The sequence below is a fragment of the Mirounga leonina genome, unplaced genomic scaffold, assembly GCF_011800145.1.
Source record: "Mirounga leonina isolate KUSES-001 unplaced genomic scaffold, KU_Mleo_1.0 Mir_82, whole genome shotgun sequence".
In the NCBI taxonomy this organism is placed as follows: Eukaryota; Metazoa; Chordata; class Mammalia; order Carnivora; family Phocidae; genus Mirounga; species Mirounga leonina.
In genome coordinates, this window is record NW_023270825.1 from 5,577,604 (window position 1) to 5,595,465 (window position 17,862).

The 17,862-nt window shown below is 51.3% G+C and overlaps 1 protein-coding gene across 4 annotated transcripts in view; it reads left to right on the plus strand.

The window, feature by feature from the left end:
- Positions 1-6,982: 6,982 nt before the first annotated feature.
- Positions 6,983-17,862, plus strand: part of BCL11B (BAF chromatin remodeling complex subunit BCL11B) — a 90,891-nt gene continuing 80,011 nt past the window's right edge. For 2 of the 4 annotated variants that reach the window (XM_034992563.1, XM_034992565.1), the window contains exon 1: positions 6,983-7,192. In XM_034992563.1, coding sequence (XP_034848454.1) covers positions 7,135-7,192 — 58 coding nt within the window. In that variant the 5' untranslated portion in view covers positions 6,983-7,134. The remainder of the gene's footprint in view (positions 7,193-17,862) is intronic. The other 2 variants (XM_034992562.1, XM_034992564.1) reach the window with 1 other exon arrangement.

Below are 17,862 nucleotides of genomic sequence, written 5' to 3' on the forward strand. Positions count from 1 at the left end.
CAATGATCCCAGCGGCTTAAAATCACAGTGAAATCATCTTTTTTAAAGGACCCAGATTAAACTAATACCAGAATGCACAGCAACCCAGCATCTCGGTTTTCCCTGGGTGGCATTAATTATCTTTTGTTGTAGCAAATTGTCTGCCTTGTAAATTGAGCCGAAAGTGTGTCTTCAAGCAGATGCAATGTTTTAATATGCCCACAATGAAGCAACTTTTATAACTTCCACGTATGCTGGATATATTATTCCATCCCCAATTATGTGCCTGCAGTTCAAACTTTGTGTTGTAGAGGCTTGTTTGTCATCTTGCACCCTGAACCCTTCTCTGTTAAACAGAGGGGAAGCCACTTAAGTGTTTTTCTAGGATACAAAGTACCTTTGTTGAATTCACTCGAAAGCATTCCTGGCTGTTTCTGAAACTACAAAACAACAGAGGAGACCTCCCAGATCCCCTTTTCTTTTCCAGCTCTGGAAGGTGTATCTGAAGCAAGTTGCTGGCTGGTTCTTATTTTTATTTTTTGGTAAGCGCCCCCTTGCAGCATTTTCATTAGCTGTGCCTTCAGAGGGATGCTAGCCTGACTCATGCCTCTCTCCCCTTCTCTGTTTTTCCCTAAGCGAGGACTTCCCCCTCACTTCCCTTTCCACCACTTCCTTTGTAGAGAGCATCACAGCTCAGACAGGAGTTTTCAGAACCTGGGATTGGGGTGGGGGCAGAGCTTGCAACTGAGTCACACTCACCTACAACTCCAGTTTAACGTTCACTGAAACTTCCTCTTTCTCAAACTGCTTAAGGATACAAACTAATTAATCCTCACAGCCTCATAAAACCCTTGTTAGGAAGGCGATCATTGCTGCCTCCATCCCCAGCCCCTCCCCATTTCCTATCACCAGACACCTCATTGTAGTGCCAGTCCTGATGGCCGTGGCTGACAGCCAGACTCAGAACTGAAAATTCCCTTGCGGATCCCAGTTCTTTCCCCAAATGAACCATTTCAACTCTCTCTTCCCTGTCTATGCCCCAAATAGGGTAGATGGACGGTAACTAGACCGCTGGATTCAAACTAGCATACGTGTGTGCGCACACACATGCATGTTTTGCATTTTCAGTTACACAATTTGTAGACTCAGTGACTAGGGGAAAAGCAGCAGAGAGACCCTTTCTGTGCAACACACACACACACACACACAGTCTCCTTAGCCACTCTTATCTCTGTGTACGTGGGGGTTAGGGGGTGGGATTTGGTGGAGTTTGATCATCTTTGTGAACAATATTTTTTCCCAAGTCGACCAACTGGGTGATGCCAGTCCCTACCAAATTTGAATTGATGACTCAGAATTAAAATTAGCAAGGCAAGAAAATTCCAAATGAGGTGAGAAAGCAGTAGAAATAGTTCCAGATCCCCTAGTACTGAGCCATTCAATATCATTTCTGATGACAGGGACAGAGCTAGGAACATTCAATGTGGGTGTGAGTCTTTTTCATATACGGAGAGTTGGGTAAGTATTTTTAAGGAAAATAATACATGAATCAGGAACAGTGACTTTGGTTTAACCCCCTGCAGGCTGCAGCTATAAAGACAGCAGGCAATGATGCCTCTTAGTTTTCCTAGAGCTTACCTATGCTTCAGGTCCTTAAAGCAATAGTCAGAAATCTACCATGGTATCAAGCCCAAGTGTTACTTGCAGAAACAAATAAGGTGCAATGATAATCATGTTTTAACAAAAGCAGTGTTGCTAAAGTCATTACATGGAGAGAATCAACCAAACAATTGCTAGAAGGCAAGTTTTGTGGTCCTGCCTCTGCTATAAAGTGACAATGCAAAAAACACCTCCAAATCCGGCACAGCCTTAATTGAGTCCTTACGGCATTTAGAAATTTGCCGTAATTTTCAGAAATGGCTTAAAATAATTGTAGAAGATATGCCAGGAAGCGCAAAAGGCCTCTTTTCGTCTTTTTATGCTTCTGGATTGGAGAGCTCCTAGAGATTCTGGAAGTGTAAGGAAGAAGATAAGGGCCATCTTGAGAGCCTTATTAATATGCATATTAACATGATTTGCTTAGTACCTCCATTACAGTTTCCTCAAAAGTTAAAACAAGTCAGTCCACTGATCAGATTGGTGCATTTTATTTATCCTCATCCTCACAGTCAATAGTGTTTATAGATCCTGAGGTATAGAAATTAACAGGCAGTTTGCTTCTGAGTTCGCCCTACACCTACGAGTATAAAAAGATTTGCCTTTGCAGAATTTTTTTTTTCTTTTTAAGCACCAGAAATGAAGCCCAAAGTAATTTGGTAAGATGTGTTGCTCAGTTTTTGTATTGCTACAAAGTTATTTGACTACATTTTAGAGGGGTGGATCCCTGTTTAAAAAAAACAACAACAAATGAAATGTGGATTTTCTTTCTGCAGAAACATTGGGAGTTCCCATTTCTATTGACACTACTTATCTTGGTTCTTTCCAGATTTTTGCAAAGACATAATATAAAATATAACCGTTCAGAAGGCAAAGATAACATTGTAGGATCTCAGCTAAGAGCTAAATATTGAGAATCATTCAAAGAATTTCAAACAAGAAGCCTGGCTTAGGGGGTCACGTGTCTGTTTAATCTGTCCCCACTGCATGGAGTGTGACACGCAGCACACGCAGGGAATCAGAACCCCACACGAGGTTAATAAAAATGTACTCTGATTTGATGAAATGATTTATGATTTCTGAGCTACTCCTCTATAAAGAAATTTAAAGTGACTGAGAATATGAGGGATTATCTGCTGGAATGCACTGTGAAGCTAGAAAAAGAAGAGCAGGGAAATATTTGTGAGTTCAAAAAGCTTTTTGACATCTGCTGTTTCTTTTTTTCTTTTCTTTCAGATAGTGCAGAAAATGTGGCATTTCTTTCCTTCTGATTCCAGTCTGCACAAAACCCCAGTCCTGAGCCAGGCACATAGTAGGCCTACAGCAGGTGGTGGAGAAATGAGTCTGAGGTATTGTAATATTACTTCAGGAGCACATTTGTACTGTACTTTTATATTTTCCTATGTTAAGCACCTGCACACACACACACACACACGCACCTCCCCTGTTTTTGGGGTTGGGAGTGACTTTTATTCTATACAAAGGTTTGGTAGATCAAGGGGTGGAGTGGGAGCGTGTGTGTGTGCGGTGACCTTCTCAGAAGGGTACTGGACACCCTGGCAGTCTAGGGTCCTGAGTAAAGAGTAAGACCCAACCTCCGCCACCCGTTCCCGCACCGCCTGTCTGTTGTCTGGGCATCAAGAGAGGGGACATATTACTGGGGGCCAGCTGCCAAAGCCAGGCGGGGTCGAGAGAGAGGTTAAGGTCGGGGAGAGGCGGCTATTGATCCGGCGTGGAATGCGAGACAGAGAGCGCAGCAAGACTAAAGGGGGAGCTGTGAGACCAGACATTAACAGCTTTCAGCGCTAATGATGCCCGTGCCAGACGGGCAAAGGGAAAAAAAGGAGACTGGAGCGGCAGCTGGGATTGCTCGCTGCCTGCACCCGGCAGCCTCTCGGGCGAGGAGGAGGAGGAGGAGGAGGAGGAGAAGGAGGAGGCGGCGGCGGCGGCGGAGGAGGCGGAGGAGGCGGCGGCGGCGGCGGCGGCGAAGGAGGAAAGGGAGGAAGGAGAGGAGGGGGAGGAGGAGGGGGAGGAGAGGGCGAGGGGGCCAGCGCAGGGCTGGGCAGGGGCAGGGCGGTCTCTCCCCGGCCGCCGCGAGGTGGAGCGCGCCGGCGGGTGGCGGCGTGTCCGGCCCTGCGCCGGCCCGCCCGCGCGTCCCTCTTCCCGCCGTCGGGGCAGCGCGGGGCCAATGAGGAAGTGCTCCCCGGGTCCGTCGCGGCCCGCGCCGCCCCCTGCCCGCTACTTCCTGCCAGGGGTGGGGCAGGGGTGCCCCCTCCGCAGACCCCGCCGGCCGAGCTACAGCCGGAGTTCCTGAGCGTCCTGCGCAGTACGCGGAGGGGCCCCCTTTCTTGAAGGGGGCTGTCGCGTTCCCCCAGGCCACAGACCGGGTCCCCAGTCCTTGTAACCAACGTCCAAGGGCCGGCGTCGCAGTTTGGGATTTTGGGCGCCGGACTGCCGGCGGAGCCGGGCAACAGGCATGCCGCGGCGATTTGAGTCAGACCTGCCCCCGGTGCTGTGTGACCTTGGGCAAAACGCTGACCCTTTCTGGACTTCACAGCGCCAGTTCTCGGGCGGAGAGCTGACAGCCCTCCCAAATTCAGGAGTGGGCGGGTTGGGATGACCAGTTTGTGGTTTTCTTAAGAAGTTTATTAAAGGTGCGCGTGAGCATTTTTTCTTTCTTAGGCCACTTTCCTGGAAAGATTTTCACGGTGGGGCTAGATGGGGAGAGGGAGAGGTGCTTCTGGACTTTGGACCACTTGGAGGTGGGGTGTGGGTGGGGGTGGTGGGCAGCTGTGTGTAGTCGAGGTGGGGGAAATGCCGACTCCTGCCCACCCCCTCCCTGCCCAGTCCCCACCTCCTCGGATGCCGACCCTGCAGCCCAGTCCGCAAAATTGCATGCTGGGGCACATTTTATTGTTATTAAATTTTGGAGGGGGGTGGTGGTTTGGGCAGGGAGTTCTTTCTCTTCGCACTGCGCTCTAAGTTGTTGGTACCTTCGCCCCACCCAAGACCTTGGGGGCGAGCAAAAACTCCATGTGTCCCCCAAGGAAAAGGACCCGAAGGAGGCGGCGCGCCCGGAGGCGTCACCGCCCAGCCACTCGCTTGAGTGAAGCCGCCAGAGCCCGGCCTGGGGGCGGGGTGGGGTGGGTGCAGCTGGGCTCGCCGGCGAAGCCCAGCCCTGAGCCAGGCCCCGACCCGCCCTGGCCGCCTCCTGGCCCAGACCAGAGGAACCCTGAGATGGGAGAGGGGTCCAGCGCGCCCAGCCATGGGGCAGGTCATCAAACAGACAAAGTTGGTCGCGGCCTGGAGAGGGACGGGGCGTGGGGTGGGGGAGATGGCCACGCGGCTGCGGCCTGGCCTTGTCCCCAGGCCACGGACAGGCCCCCACAACTCCTCTTGTCCTCGCCGGCTGGAGATCAAACGGCTGACAAGGCAGCTATGTCCTTCCCAGTCTGACGGGCGATTTCAAGTCCTGCCCTGGGCGGAGGCACACTGGAGGTGGGGGTGTGTGTGTGTGCGTGGGGGGGGGGGGCACGTTACTTCCAGGTTTCAGTAATTGTCAGGGGGGGCGAGAGGGGGACTGGGGGACCTGAGGGAGTCCCCCGCACAAGTATCTTCAGAGATCTGACCACGCCCACTTCTGGGTCAGCCCTTGCAAGTCCCTCTCCCACGCGGAGCACTCCTGTCCCCTTACCCCCACGCCTCCAACAGAGCCAGGCCTCAGGGGGTGGGATCCGTGTTTGATCCCAAAGAGTTAATGGGGGGAGCGCACAGACTTGGATGAATATTTCTTACGGAATGGGACTCACACAAGGTCTCATGTTGCCTTTCCCCCGATTGTGCTCTTAATTCTTTCCTTCTCTCAGTATCCTTTATTTTGTCCACTTGGCTCTCCCAGAGTTTGTAATATCAAGATTTCTGTGGAGACACTTTTTGGAAGTTTAACCCCGACCCCCCAATAAAACAAAATAAAACCAACCAACCTACTTCTCCAGCGAGGCGAAACAAACTGACCATCGCCCCCAGTCCCCGTGTCGACCCCAATCCTTTTACACAGCCCCTCCCCCTTTCAATCCAGAAGAGCTTTTGGATGGGTGGGTGGGGACTTGTGTTGATTCAACTTACTTCCACGCACTCAGCTCTCCTCCTCCCTTCTCAGGGGGTCCTGCTCCCAGAGGGGAGGAGGGATGAAGAGGATTTTCTTTTATTTAAAAATATCCTCCTCCCCCTCCCCTTTTGCGCTGCCAGTGCACAGGGAGAAGAGGAGCGCACAAAATCGCTGTTTGCACGTGTGGCCGGCCTGGACTGCGGGTGTGCGCACGGGCGAGTGTGTGTGTGTGTGTGTGTGCGCGCGCGCGCGCGCGAGTGTGTCTCTGTGTGTGCTTTCTTGTTCTCTTACAGGGTACAATGTTAAAAAGCCACCGCTAGTCGCCCCCAGTGCTCCGACTCTCTGGGTCTTTTTGTCTCTAGTGCAGATTAAACGTCACGTCCGCACTTGAACTTGAATTTTATCCCATTGTACAGAGGCAGCCCCAGCCATAGAGAGACCGAGAGCTCCCAGAGAACCCGGACTCCGCCATCTTCACGTTGCAATCTATAGCTCCCAGTCCGCGCCCGCACCGACCCAGGCGCACTGGGCGAGCCGCCCCTCAGCCCCGCTCCCCCCGGGCCCGCGGCGCCAGGGGAGCGCTGGGGAGCGCTCGCGGGGACCCGGCAGTTTCTCCGGCCGGCGCCAGCCTGCCAGGTGAACTGGGAAGGAGCCGCTCCTGGAGTCCCCCCAGAGCCTCGGAAGGGTCAGTCTCCGAGAAAAAAACAGGCAGCCCGCAGAAAGCCCAGAAACAACCGAACCGGGGCAGTTTTACATTGCTTTGGGTTTTTTGAGGGGGCGGGGTGAGGGGGTACAAGACAAGTCCCCAAGTTTTCTTTGCTTTTTTTTTTTCTTTTTCTTCTTCTTCTTTTTTTTATTTGTTTGCATTTTTTTCTCCCCCACCCCCCCTCCTGGTAGAAGTGCGCTTTCCACCTACCAGAGCCTGAAACAAAGTGTCAGGAGCCGGTGCAAAATCCGGTTAAGTTCAAGAAGACGTTTGGAAGTCCAGGAGGCCAAGCAGTTTGGAGAAGTGTAAGCGAATTTTTTCCTTCAAAAGAATATATTTTTAAAGAAACCAGCCAGTCCGCGGCAAGCAACAGCAGATTTTTTTTTTTTGCCTCTTTCTCCTATTTTGGATCGAGAGATTTTTCTTTCCTTTTTTCCCTTCTCTTTTTCTTTTTGCAAACAAAGCAAAAAACAACATAGAAGAAAGAGCAAAATACAGAAGAAGAGGAGGAAGAGAGGGCAAGAGAGGAAGGGGGGAAAAAAAAACAAAACACCAACCCAGGCAGAAGAGGAGGCGAGGAGGCGCGGCGGCGAAGGCAGCGGCAGCGGCGGCGGCTCGGACCCCCTCCCCCGGCTCCCCCCATCAGTGCAGCTCTCCGGGCGATGCCAGAATAGATGCCGGGGCAATGTCCCGCCGCAAACAGGGCAACCCGCAGCACTTGTCCCAGAGGGAGCTCATCACCCGTAAGTGTCTGCGGCGTGCGCGCCAGGGGCCGGAGGATGGGGCTCCGGGTGCCCGGGGCTGGGTACACAGAGCCGGGCCGAGCGCCGGGGCCGCCCGCGGACTCGCAGAGGCAGCGGCGGCGGCCCAGAGTATGGGGCGGGGGGGAGGGACTGGGGGGGCATAGGAAAGTTTCTTTGCAGCCCTGGGAGTCGGAGCGCTGCGCAGTCAGACGCGCTTCGGGTTCGAGGGCCTGCGGAGCGGGCTCCGGGCCGGGGAGGGGGCGCGCAGGCTGGAGGAGGTGTGTGTGCACGCGGAGCCCGGCTGGACTCTCGCCCCTCCGAGCGGCGTGTGTGGCGGCGGCGGCGCTGGTGGCGGGGTTTGGAGAGGAGGGGGAGGGGGCTGGGGGAGCGGAGGGGGAGGGGGGAGCCGGGAAGTGGGGAAAAGTTGGCGAGCGCGTGGGTCCGCGCTGACGGCGCGGGCGGAGGAGAGCGGGGTGCGCTCCGGCCTAGGAGAGACGTGGGGCGAGGGACGGCCGCCGGCTCCGGGTCCCCGGTCGCTGCACCCGCCCGGTCAGGGCACCGACCACGCCGGTCCTACGATTCCGCCGCCGCCTTTCTCTCCTCTCCTCCTGCTATTTGCAAAAGAATCCAGCTGCGCGGCTGTTTGCTGGGCTCATGCCCCCCCCCCCCATTTCCCCACCTCCGTCTGTCTCCTGGGATGATCTTGTCTTCTATCCCCCACTCCAAAAAAAAAAAAAAAAAAAGGTGGGGGGTTGGGGGCTGGTGAAAAAGCCCCGCCACGGGGAAAAAGAAGGATTGTCAGCTAGGATTAGGAAGACAGGGATGTGCTTGTAAAATAGGGGGAAAAAATAAAAAGAATTAAGAAGAAAGAAAAAAAAAAAAAAGAAGAGAGACCTATCAATCTCTTACCCATCTTTCTATCTCAGTATCTTTCATCTTCCTTCTCTAAATAAACAAGGCAGGTCGCAGTGGAAATCCACCGGCTGAAATCGTGTGGATTTCAAGCAAGTGGCCGGGCAGGCAAAGTCAGGCAGCGGGGCAGAGACTCAGCAGCTTCCAGCGCCCCAGTTGGGTTTATTTAGAAAAGGGAAAAAGCGAGCGCGAGCGGGCCAGGTACTGTGTTTGCAGGGGAGCTCGCCCCGAGTAACCGCACAGTTGCACGGGAAGGTCGGCTCGCAGCGCTCCCTGCCCGGCGCAGCCCGCGGGGCCGCTGCTTCGCGGCGCGCGAACATCTCCCGTGGTCCTTTCTCTCGCGGTGCCTAGGTCGCCGTTGCCTTTTTTTTTTTTTTTAATTGCAATAGTAATAAAACATCCTCTGGGTGCCATCGAGACCGTGGGCAGGTTGTGTTCCTGCAATCCTCCAAGCGCCTCGTCGGGCTGGGGCCAGGCAGCCCGCGCGGAGCTGGAGAGGGCTGCGCGCCCAGCCGCAGCCGAGGACTGGCTGTGGGGCGGCCGAGAGCCGAATATTTATGTTATATTTTAAAAAATTTAAATAAATAAATAAATATATAAAGGGGCTCTCCCCTCCCCTGAACACCCAGCATAGGAGCCATCTGCTCGGAGCATTGCCGCTGCCGCCTCTCCTTTGTTGCAGCAGATACATTAGTAAGAATTTGTGGATTTATTATCGTTTTTTGGGGAAGGGAATAGATTTTAAAGTGGGGTTCACCTGGGGAGAGGGATGCGTTTTTGGAGGGAGGGAAGAGAACTTCTCTTTTATTTTTCGCCATTGTAACATCAAAGAAGACTCACTGGTTGCCTTTTAAACAAAATGTTTTACAACCAGATTTGAGCCTGGTTTGATCAAGGTCCTTTTGGCCAGTTGACATTTCATCCTTTACCAAGCCGAAGCTGTCCCTCAGCCCTCCACACCCCCACCCCCTTTAGATGGTGTACTCGTTGTTACAATGTCTATATTTGCAGAGGTTAATTTCTCTGGGAGGCAGTTTGCCCCTCTTGTAGCCTCTGTATAATTGCCAGGGTTGTTTTTGAGGAGGGGGAAGTTGGGGGGGGGTTGGGGAAGGGGGAGTTGTCAGGGCTGCATTGCCAAGCTGGAAGCAGTGAGAGGAGCCAGGAGTGTTTGCAGTTGTGTGTAAGGGGGGGAAGAAGCAGGTAGGTTTGCTTTGCTTTTGCTCTCTCCCCCTGTGGCATTCCTGGGACATCAAGAGAAAGCCCTGGCCAGAAGGACTGGTGGCAGCTGGTTGTGGGGGACAAGGCGTGCCTGGTGCAACAGCCTTCCATCCTTCATTTGTCCCCTCTCTCGCTCAGCCTTGCTCGGAAAGGTGCTGGGGAAAAGCTGCTGCCCCTGGAGCAGGGAGGGAAGGAGAAGAGAGAGGCAAAGGAGAAGAGGTGAGGAGGTGGAGGCGGAGGAGGAGGCAGGGGCAGAGGAAATCTCGCCTGCCTTTCAGGGGCACATGGAGCCCAGGGCATGTGCAGGGGGTCAAGCAGGGAGAGTGGTCCAACCAGTTTTCAGACAAGGCTATTTATTATCAAAAAGCAGCTGGCTTCTCTGTCCTGTGTCACCCAGGAGGTGGGAGTGCGGGCAGGGGGATGGCAAGAATTGGATGCAGTTGAGGTTGCATGGCCTGTGGAAGTGCCTCTCCACAGGGATGCAGGAGTCATGGCTTTAGGGTGCTCTGGAGCCCTGGCAGCAAAAACGAGCGCTGTCACAGCCCTGACCCCGGGTTCACATTCTAGATTTTAAATGCGAAAGAAACTACCCAAAATGTGGTGCAGCTTCGGTGGGGTGGCAGCCCCTGGTTCTTTAGAGACAATGTAACTTAGCATGACTGCTGGTCTGGGAGACAGGAAGAGCACACAAACAGCAAACAATCTTGGGGTAGGGGGCATTGCAGAAGAGCTCTATAGTGAGCCTTGTTAAATGTACAGACAGGGCCCCAGAGAAGAGAAGTATAAAACAGGGTGGGAGACAGCTGGGGATGAAAACCTGGGCTTCTGGTTTGTTTCAAAATGTTTGACCCAGATGGATATGGCTTTTAGAATGGGAGGACGACAGACACAGCTATTAATAAAAACAAACACAAAACAACAGTGACAATAGTGAGGAGGGAGGAAGAGGGGCAGTGGCTGACCAGGCAGAGGGAAGGACGCTGAGCCTGCAGTGCCAGACAGGGAGAGTAGGGGAAATTGCATGAAGTCCCGTCCATGAAGGAGCTCTGAGGCTTTCCGAAGAAACTAAGCTGTCCCTAGTAAATTATACAACCCTAGCAAAGGTGATTTTTTTCAACAACCTACCAACAGGTTTCCTTGGAAGATCAGTAATTTTGTGTATGAATTCACAATTTTGCAAAACAACTAGAGACCCAAGGTTTGACACGGAAGTTAGGCTAACTGTGTTAATTTCACGGTTGCCTTTTAAATTGGGTTTTGCTATAGCTGTGTGTTTTGGAGGCGGCTGGGTTCACAATGACCTTAACTCTGTGGGGTATAGTGTATCTCCAGTTGCCCACAATCTTTCAAGATTGGGCCTCCGATAAATTTCATAAGACATGGGCCCCTCTTTTTTTGGGGGGGTAGCTGGGGGGGAGGGAAGTTTGTCTCCCTTCTGCACAGAAGGGAACCCCATATCATTAGAAGTGTGATATAAGTCAGCTGCTCTGATTCCACGGGAGAATAAAAATGTGTTCATCAAAGGTGTTATGCCAGGCTGATTTTATTCATTTGTAATTCACACCTGAGAGAAAACAGCCGTGAGCGTATTTTAACAACCCTTAATATTTTTAAAGGGTATTCTTTCCCTCCCTGAATATTATGTACATATGCATATTTCTTTCTTTATGCATATTTCTTTCTTTGAGGATGGGAGCTTGCTATCTCCCTATGCCTTGGCCTTGGCGATTTTTTGTGTGGCCTCCAGAATATTTCGTACAAGAAAACGAGTCATTTCTCAAGTGCTAGAGTGAATGCAGTTGCTTTGGTGAAGCCGGCCTTAGGAACATGGAGGGAGGCTGAGGTCAGATGGCTGGGTGTGGCGCTTTGCTGACCACGGTGCAGGACTCCACGGGTCTCACCGACCGAAGAGAAAGGCCAGCTTTGGGTGTATCTGACAGTAATTAGCGGTATGTCTCAGGTGAGATGGAAGCATGCGGAACAGTTCATTTACAGATAGCAGCTTCCGACTGTAGCGAGCACCAGTTTCTAGCGCCTTATCAGTCTCAAGCTCTTGGCGCTGTCTTTCAGCTTAGAACACGTCTTGCACCAGGCCTTCCCTTTTTCCTTTTCATCTCCTTCCTTGATCGCTTTGCATTCTCTGTTGCTTGTTGTGATAAAATACTTTCCAAAATAAACTTTCAGTTGAATTGGCTTTTGGTTGATGGCAAGCCTGAAACGCTGAGCCGCGCCTGGTGCCACTTGGCAGCTAGGGGGAGCTCGGTGCCCGTGTCATGGCTTGGCGCCTTCGCTACAATGGGCCAGGAATGGGCTTCCATCAGCAGCCGAGGCAGTGTGCCTTGCTGCAAAATGTCTTAAGTGTGAAGTTGTAATATTGATTTTCCTGCAGAGATTTGAGCAGGACAAAATGAGAATATAAGTTTGAGAAATCTATTTTCAAGCTATTGGCATTGATTTACAAGCCCTCACTAGGCAGATGGGGGCATTTTTCTTTTTTTCTCTTCTTTTCCTGCTTTTTAAACAATTAAAATGGTTAGTTTTGAATGGGTCTGTGGTCTTGACTTTCTGAAAATTCCATTAGGCTGTTAAGGCATTCGTGATGGAATGAGGGGGGTCTGGGAAGAGCATACATCATTTTGTCCATTTCTGTGTTGCATGTCACAGACCCAGGGAACGGTCGAGAATCACTGCTTTTGGGAGTCATGCTCCTAAAACAGCTTGATGAATGGAAATCCTTTTAGCTCAGGTTTTATAACACTTGGATTCTCAATTTCATTTATTAGGTAATGTTCCCACTGTACTAAGGGAAATAGCACCATTCCCCAAAGATATCAAATGCCAACTCAAATAATGTGTAAAACTTTGTTTGGGAGGAGTATAGGCTTGCTAGACCCAGCATTGCTAATACCTTTCACCCCAAACAGTGCCCTTAATGGATGGCTTTTAATGAGACTCTTTCTCTCCTAAACGTGTAATTTAGTGCTGGGGAATATGTGTGCTTTTGATCACGGGATTTCTGGATCTATAATGTCTTCTCCAAGTTCAAGAAATCTGCAGACAGCACAGTTAACCTCGAGTCTTATGCTTGAGTTCAATATATGGGCAGAAGAGGTTGCCCTGAGACAGGAAAGAGTGCTTTATTCTAACCTGAAAGAGAAATAAATTAGGTCAGACAAAAGCCTAGTGCTGTCATCAGCTGAGAAAGAGCCTTCACTCTCCAGTACAGAGGGCCAGCAATTTATCTGATGATTTCTCTACTTCATTTAATGTTTGAATTGAGCCAGTTGTAAGCATATCGCGGCAGCGAGCTCATTTGACAACTCAAGAGATGAAGTGGCACAGTCACCTCGCAGCCTTGGGCTGGGCAGTGGCCTTTGGCCTGTAGAAAACCGTTAAAAAAATTTTACTTTAGAAATCCCCAATCCTTTGCCTTGGAACTTGGGAGAGTCTCACAAGCTGTAACTAAGCACAGACCACGGATATGACGATGCTCGACAAAAACAGTACATGTGGGGAGGGTAGAGATGGGGTTCTTGACCTTTGGAGGCTGCCTCCTGCCTCCCCTGTGGCTTGAGGGAGACCCCTCTGGCTGTCCGGTTAGGGCCTACCTTTAGCTGAAGCTCGCCAAGGACTTGGGACTCCAGGTTTGATGTGGGGGTCACATCTGGGAGGACAAGGAGAAATAAATGCTCTGGGGACCGCACCCAGCACCACACGGTCAAGAGACTGATGCTGCCTGAGCATCCTTCTCTGAAGGTGGTGTTATCTGTAGGCACACTGACAGATTTTTTAACGGGGAGAGGGCACAGAAGAGAACCGGGAATGAATGTCTGTCATAGAGCTGCTTTGAGTATGGCTTTGTCACTTCTTTATTTACTCCCACGACTGGGTCTGGGGTCCTCGGTGTTCTGCCCCTTCCACCCTCACCCCGCCTCCCCACTCCCATATATCTCTCTTCTTTCCCAGGGAGCCAGATGCCCGTGAGACCTGCTTACGTTCTGGTCCCCATTCCTCTACCCCTCCCCTAGAAAAGCCGTTTGTTGACTGCCTCTCTTGAGCAGTGGTGTCCCCAAGGCGTGTATACAAAGTGCCAATAGCAGGCTATTTGGAGACCCACGAAAGTGGAGGGACACACTTCTTCACACTTCTTGCATCTTCTGCACGAGCCAGTTTGGGGGGGGAGCGGAGGCGGGGAGAGAGGAACAGCATCGTTTTTACTGGCAAGAGTGACACCAGATCGAGGTTTGATTAATGGTGCTACATTCACCGGGACTTTTCGTCCGGCATTTTGACATATGCAAGTCTTTTGTGCAGTTGCTGAAATTCAAGAAATTCATTCTTTATTTCCAAGAGAGCTGATAATCTGCTTGGGTGTTGAATTAGCCAGCCTGAGCTATTTTAACTATAATGAAATGCCAGACCACACAAAATTAAGTAACTTCAAAGTGAAAAAAAAAAAAAAGCCTCTGTTGTACACAACTTTTTTATGACCCCCTTCCACTGAAATAGAAATACATTTGCGGATGTTCTGATGAGTTCTCTACTAAGACAACGTGCAAAAATGACTCAAGAAAGTTGAATGCCGATGTTATTGTGATTAACGTGTACTTCAGAAATGGACGTGCTGCTAGGATGATTTTTTTTTTTTTTTATGAGGTCATGTTTAAATTTCTACCTTGGATGTGAGATACTGAAATGGCTTGTGTCCTTGCTATTTTGTTGCCGGCCTCAGAGGATGTCCTCCAGTGAAAGGTTTGCAGTCCGGTGTCCTGTATGGAGGATCCTTTTTCTCTTCCGCTTAGCACCTTTGAAAAAAGCACAGCATTAAATAAAACAAATCTCTTCATTTGGCCTCAAAGAGTGCTTTTATATCCCGTCATTACGAGCCCTGTTGTGGCTCTGAAGATTTAAGGCATTTGCAGCTTTGTGGACTCTGCTGAATGTGCTTGGAAGGGTTTCTATGGTGGTAAATCTTTTTTTTTTTTTCTTTTAAAGCAATTATTTTATTTATCAAAACATAGGTCACTCTATTCTTTGGTTTTGTGGACTTGGCTTTTTATTAGTAACCTCTTAGTAATGGACAGGATCTGTGAATGCACCTGAACGCTGTTTTCCTTATTCATTTGGCCTTTTTTTCTGCTTTTGAATGGGTGAGAACAGGCCCCCTGAGCTCAGTTTTTGGAATTCTAGAGAAGTGGATGCAGTGTGGGGAAGGGAAGGTTGGACAGTCCATTGCTCAAGTAAGTATTTTTCAAGGAGCTACTTTTAATATGCCAGAGTATCCTGAAACCAGGCTGGGGTGTGTAGGGCAACATGTATATATGGGGGTCTTTCTCCCACTGTCAGACTTTCCCCTCCAGAGTCTGCCACTGGGCTATGTGACTGAGGTTCTTCCTGCACCCCACACCACCTCCCGGGGTTCAGGAATCCCTGCCTTCCTGGAATGCCGGCCAGGCTCAGGCCTCCCCCTGCAGGCCCCCTCAGCCAGACCCCAGGTTATTTCCATTGGTTGCTGACAAGGTCGTGTGCCCACAGTCTTATCCCTGCCTTCCACCCGGGTGCCAGAAATCTCGACAATTTCACTTGAGGCTCGTGCTGTGGTTGGCATGGAGCAGACAGGGCCTCCTGGGGTGGTGGCTCTGGCGTGCACCCTTCCTTTCAGCCGTTCTGAGGGTGGTAGGGAGGAGGCCTTTGGAGGGTGTCAGGGAGGTGCGCGGCCTGGGCCAGCAGCTCTGAGACACCTGGCCCGGCTGCACTGCTCCGCCGTCCTCCTGAGAGGGCAGGTGGGTCAGGGGAGGGAGTTCATCTGTACGACATGGCTTACTTCCACACACCAGGCTGTGTCCTCCCAGGGCCAGTGGCGGTCCTAGGCCTTGCTGGCTGCAGGAATTCTGTGGCCAAACGGGGCTGGGGCCCGGACAGTGTCTCCCACCCTCAGAAGTGTTCTAACCCCTCCTGGCCCTGTGAGGACATTCCTCCTAATGCATGCCTCGCTGGGCTGACCGGCTGCTCTTATCTCTGCCGCCTCTGCCGGGCACTTCATTATTCCCAATGTAAGGAGAACTTCATAAAACCTCTTGTCGTGCCTTTAAGCGTCATCTAGTCATAGATTATTTTCTCCACCAAGAATTGATTCCTTCTCTCTCCCATCCACCCGTTTCCCTCCTCCCCTCCCCATGGTTGTTATTTTCTCTTGGATCCAATAAATTAAAAATTGATGGCAGCTCAGAAAAGTGGTGCGCTCCATCGAGTGTGTGTGTTGGTGGTGGTTCAGTGTCGCCTGGAGTCTCAGCCCCTCCCGGAATGTTCGCGGGGAGGAGAATGAAAAGATCCCTTCGCAGATTATTGGTGAGCATGGGCTTGCTGGCAAAGGCTCTGTCTTCGTAGGAAGCAGGTGTAAAGTCTCCAGTCGGATGCAGAGCTCTGGCGGAGGGATGCTGAGCATTTCTTGTAAACATGCGTACACATCAGGATGGCGGCTGTGACGTTGGTGGCACACGATTTTAAGAGCCTGGCACCCCTCCCCCCACATCCTTCTCCTACCCACGCCCCCGGCACTGAAACAATAATTCTTCCTATGTTTCTCCTGGACTGTGGCTTAGCCATTAGAGATTTGGATTTGAATCAGTGCAGGGTAAGGCGGACATGGGCCTGTGTGCCGTGGGTGCAGCAATGCACACGCGCTGTGCTGTGGGGACAGGAGGCGGTCGGCCCCTTGGCTGGAATTCGCCAAAGGGCAGGTGCAGGGCCAGTTGTTACAGATGGACCAGGGCGGGTGGGGCCCTTGGAGCCCTGCGTGTGGGGGAAATCACTGGCCAGGTAAGGCCATGCTAAGCCTTTGCAGCTGCTGGGGGGCCTGTTGGCTGCTTGGCTGGGTCGGTATTAATGATGTCTTTCCATTTCTGTCTTCTACCCCAAATTCCTTCCCAGCCGAGCTCAGGCTTGGGGGAGTTTGTCTTAGGATCAAGTGCTTCCCCATCTACTTAACAACAAATATCCATTATTATTTGTGAACCCTGATTTCATTGCTTCTAAATGCGTTTATCAGCTGGGAGGAGGCGTAGCCTTGTAAATAAAATGTGGTTTTGTTGTAAAAGAAAATTAACTGTGTGTGTGTGTATGTGTGTGTGTGTGTGTGAGAGAGAGAGAGAGAGAGAGAGAAAATATATAGTTGTCCATGAGGTTTAGGATTTCATATTTCAGAACCCACCCCAACGTGATACTGTACATTTGAGCAAGTTTCCTGCTGCATCCATTCATTTTTCCTCTTAATGAGTCAAACATTTTAGCAATCCCTGTACTTTATTCGGCTCATAATAGCGAGAGCAGCAATATTTTCCAGGGCCGCCTGACACTTGGGGAGCTTTTCACGAAAGCAGAAATCATCTCAGGGGAAAGACCTCATCTTTGCCTTCTTTATTTAAGGCTTGAGTTTGCCGGACAAGATAGCCTGAGGGGCTGGTTTGTTGGGTCTGGGAATTCAAAAAGCTGTTTTTGTTATGTATCTTTTCTCTTTCCTGGTGCTTTCTTATGTCTGGGTGGCAGTTTGGGCCGCTCCGGTTCTCCCAGCAGAGGCCTGGTTCTCCGAGCCGTGTGGAGCCGTGGGGCCCCGGATGCCCATAGGACAGGGAAAGGAGGGTACTGAGAGGACCGGACACAGCCCATTTCGCCCTTCTCTGAGCTGGGCCAGGTGGCTCTTTCTCCTTTTATTTCTTCCATTATCGATACAGTTCTAAGAAGGGCCGCGCACACGCACACACATGCACACACGCACCCCACATACCCAGCTCAGTATCCGCCTGCCAGCGGAAATGAAACCACAGCCCGTCTTTGGGGGTGTCTCCGAAGGCCGTGAGCATGGGCCTCCAGGCTCAGCAAGCTGTCTTGGTCCACTCGCTGTGACCCAAAACTTGACAGTTGAGGGGTTCATGCTGCCTCTGCTGCCTGAACTTTGGGGGTGACGTTCACACCTTCTTGAGTGAAGTATCTCACTCAGTAGATGAAGCCCAGAGCCCACGGCCGCCCCCCCCTTCCAGGGGAGGGGAGAGAGGAAACCCCATTCTTGGAGTAGGGTGAACACCCGCTGTCATCTTGAGTTTTACTTTCAACATTGACAGTGGGAGGGAAGATTTGTTTGTTTGTTTCTTTTGCCCCTGGACTCACTTGGAGGCAGCGAGCTGGGTCCTGGGTCCAGGAGGTGGGGTTCAGAGCTGTCTGTGGGCCTGGGGCAGGGCCTGGCCCCTCAAGGGGGGCTTGGCTGCCAGGGGGCCAAGGCAGGAATCACCACTGCAGCACAGCGAATGGTGTCGGATACTTTCAGACTCAGTGACGGGGGCTCACAGGGCCTGTTGCAGGAGGAAAGTGAAAAGGCAGAGAGAGCCAAATAAAGGAAAGAATACCAGATGTTACCAAAAAAAAAAAAAAAAAAAACCACACACACACACACAAAACAAAACAAAAAACGGAGAGAAGAAAAAAAAAGTGCTGGTACCAAGTCCTCAGCAAAAGATGGAAGGCAGAGAGGCAGGAATGCCTATGAA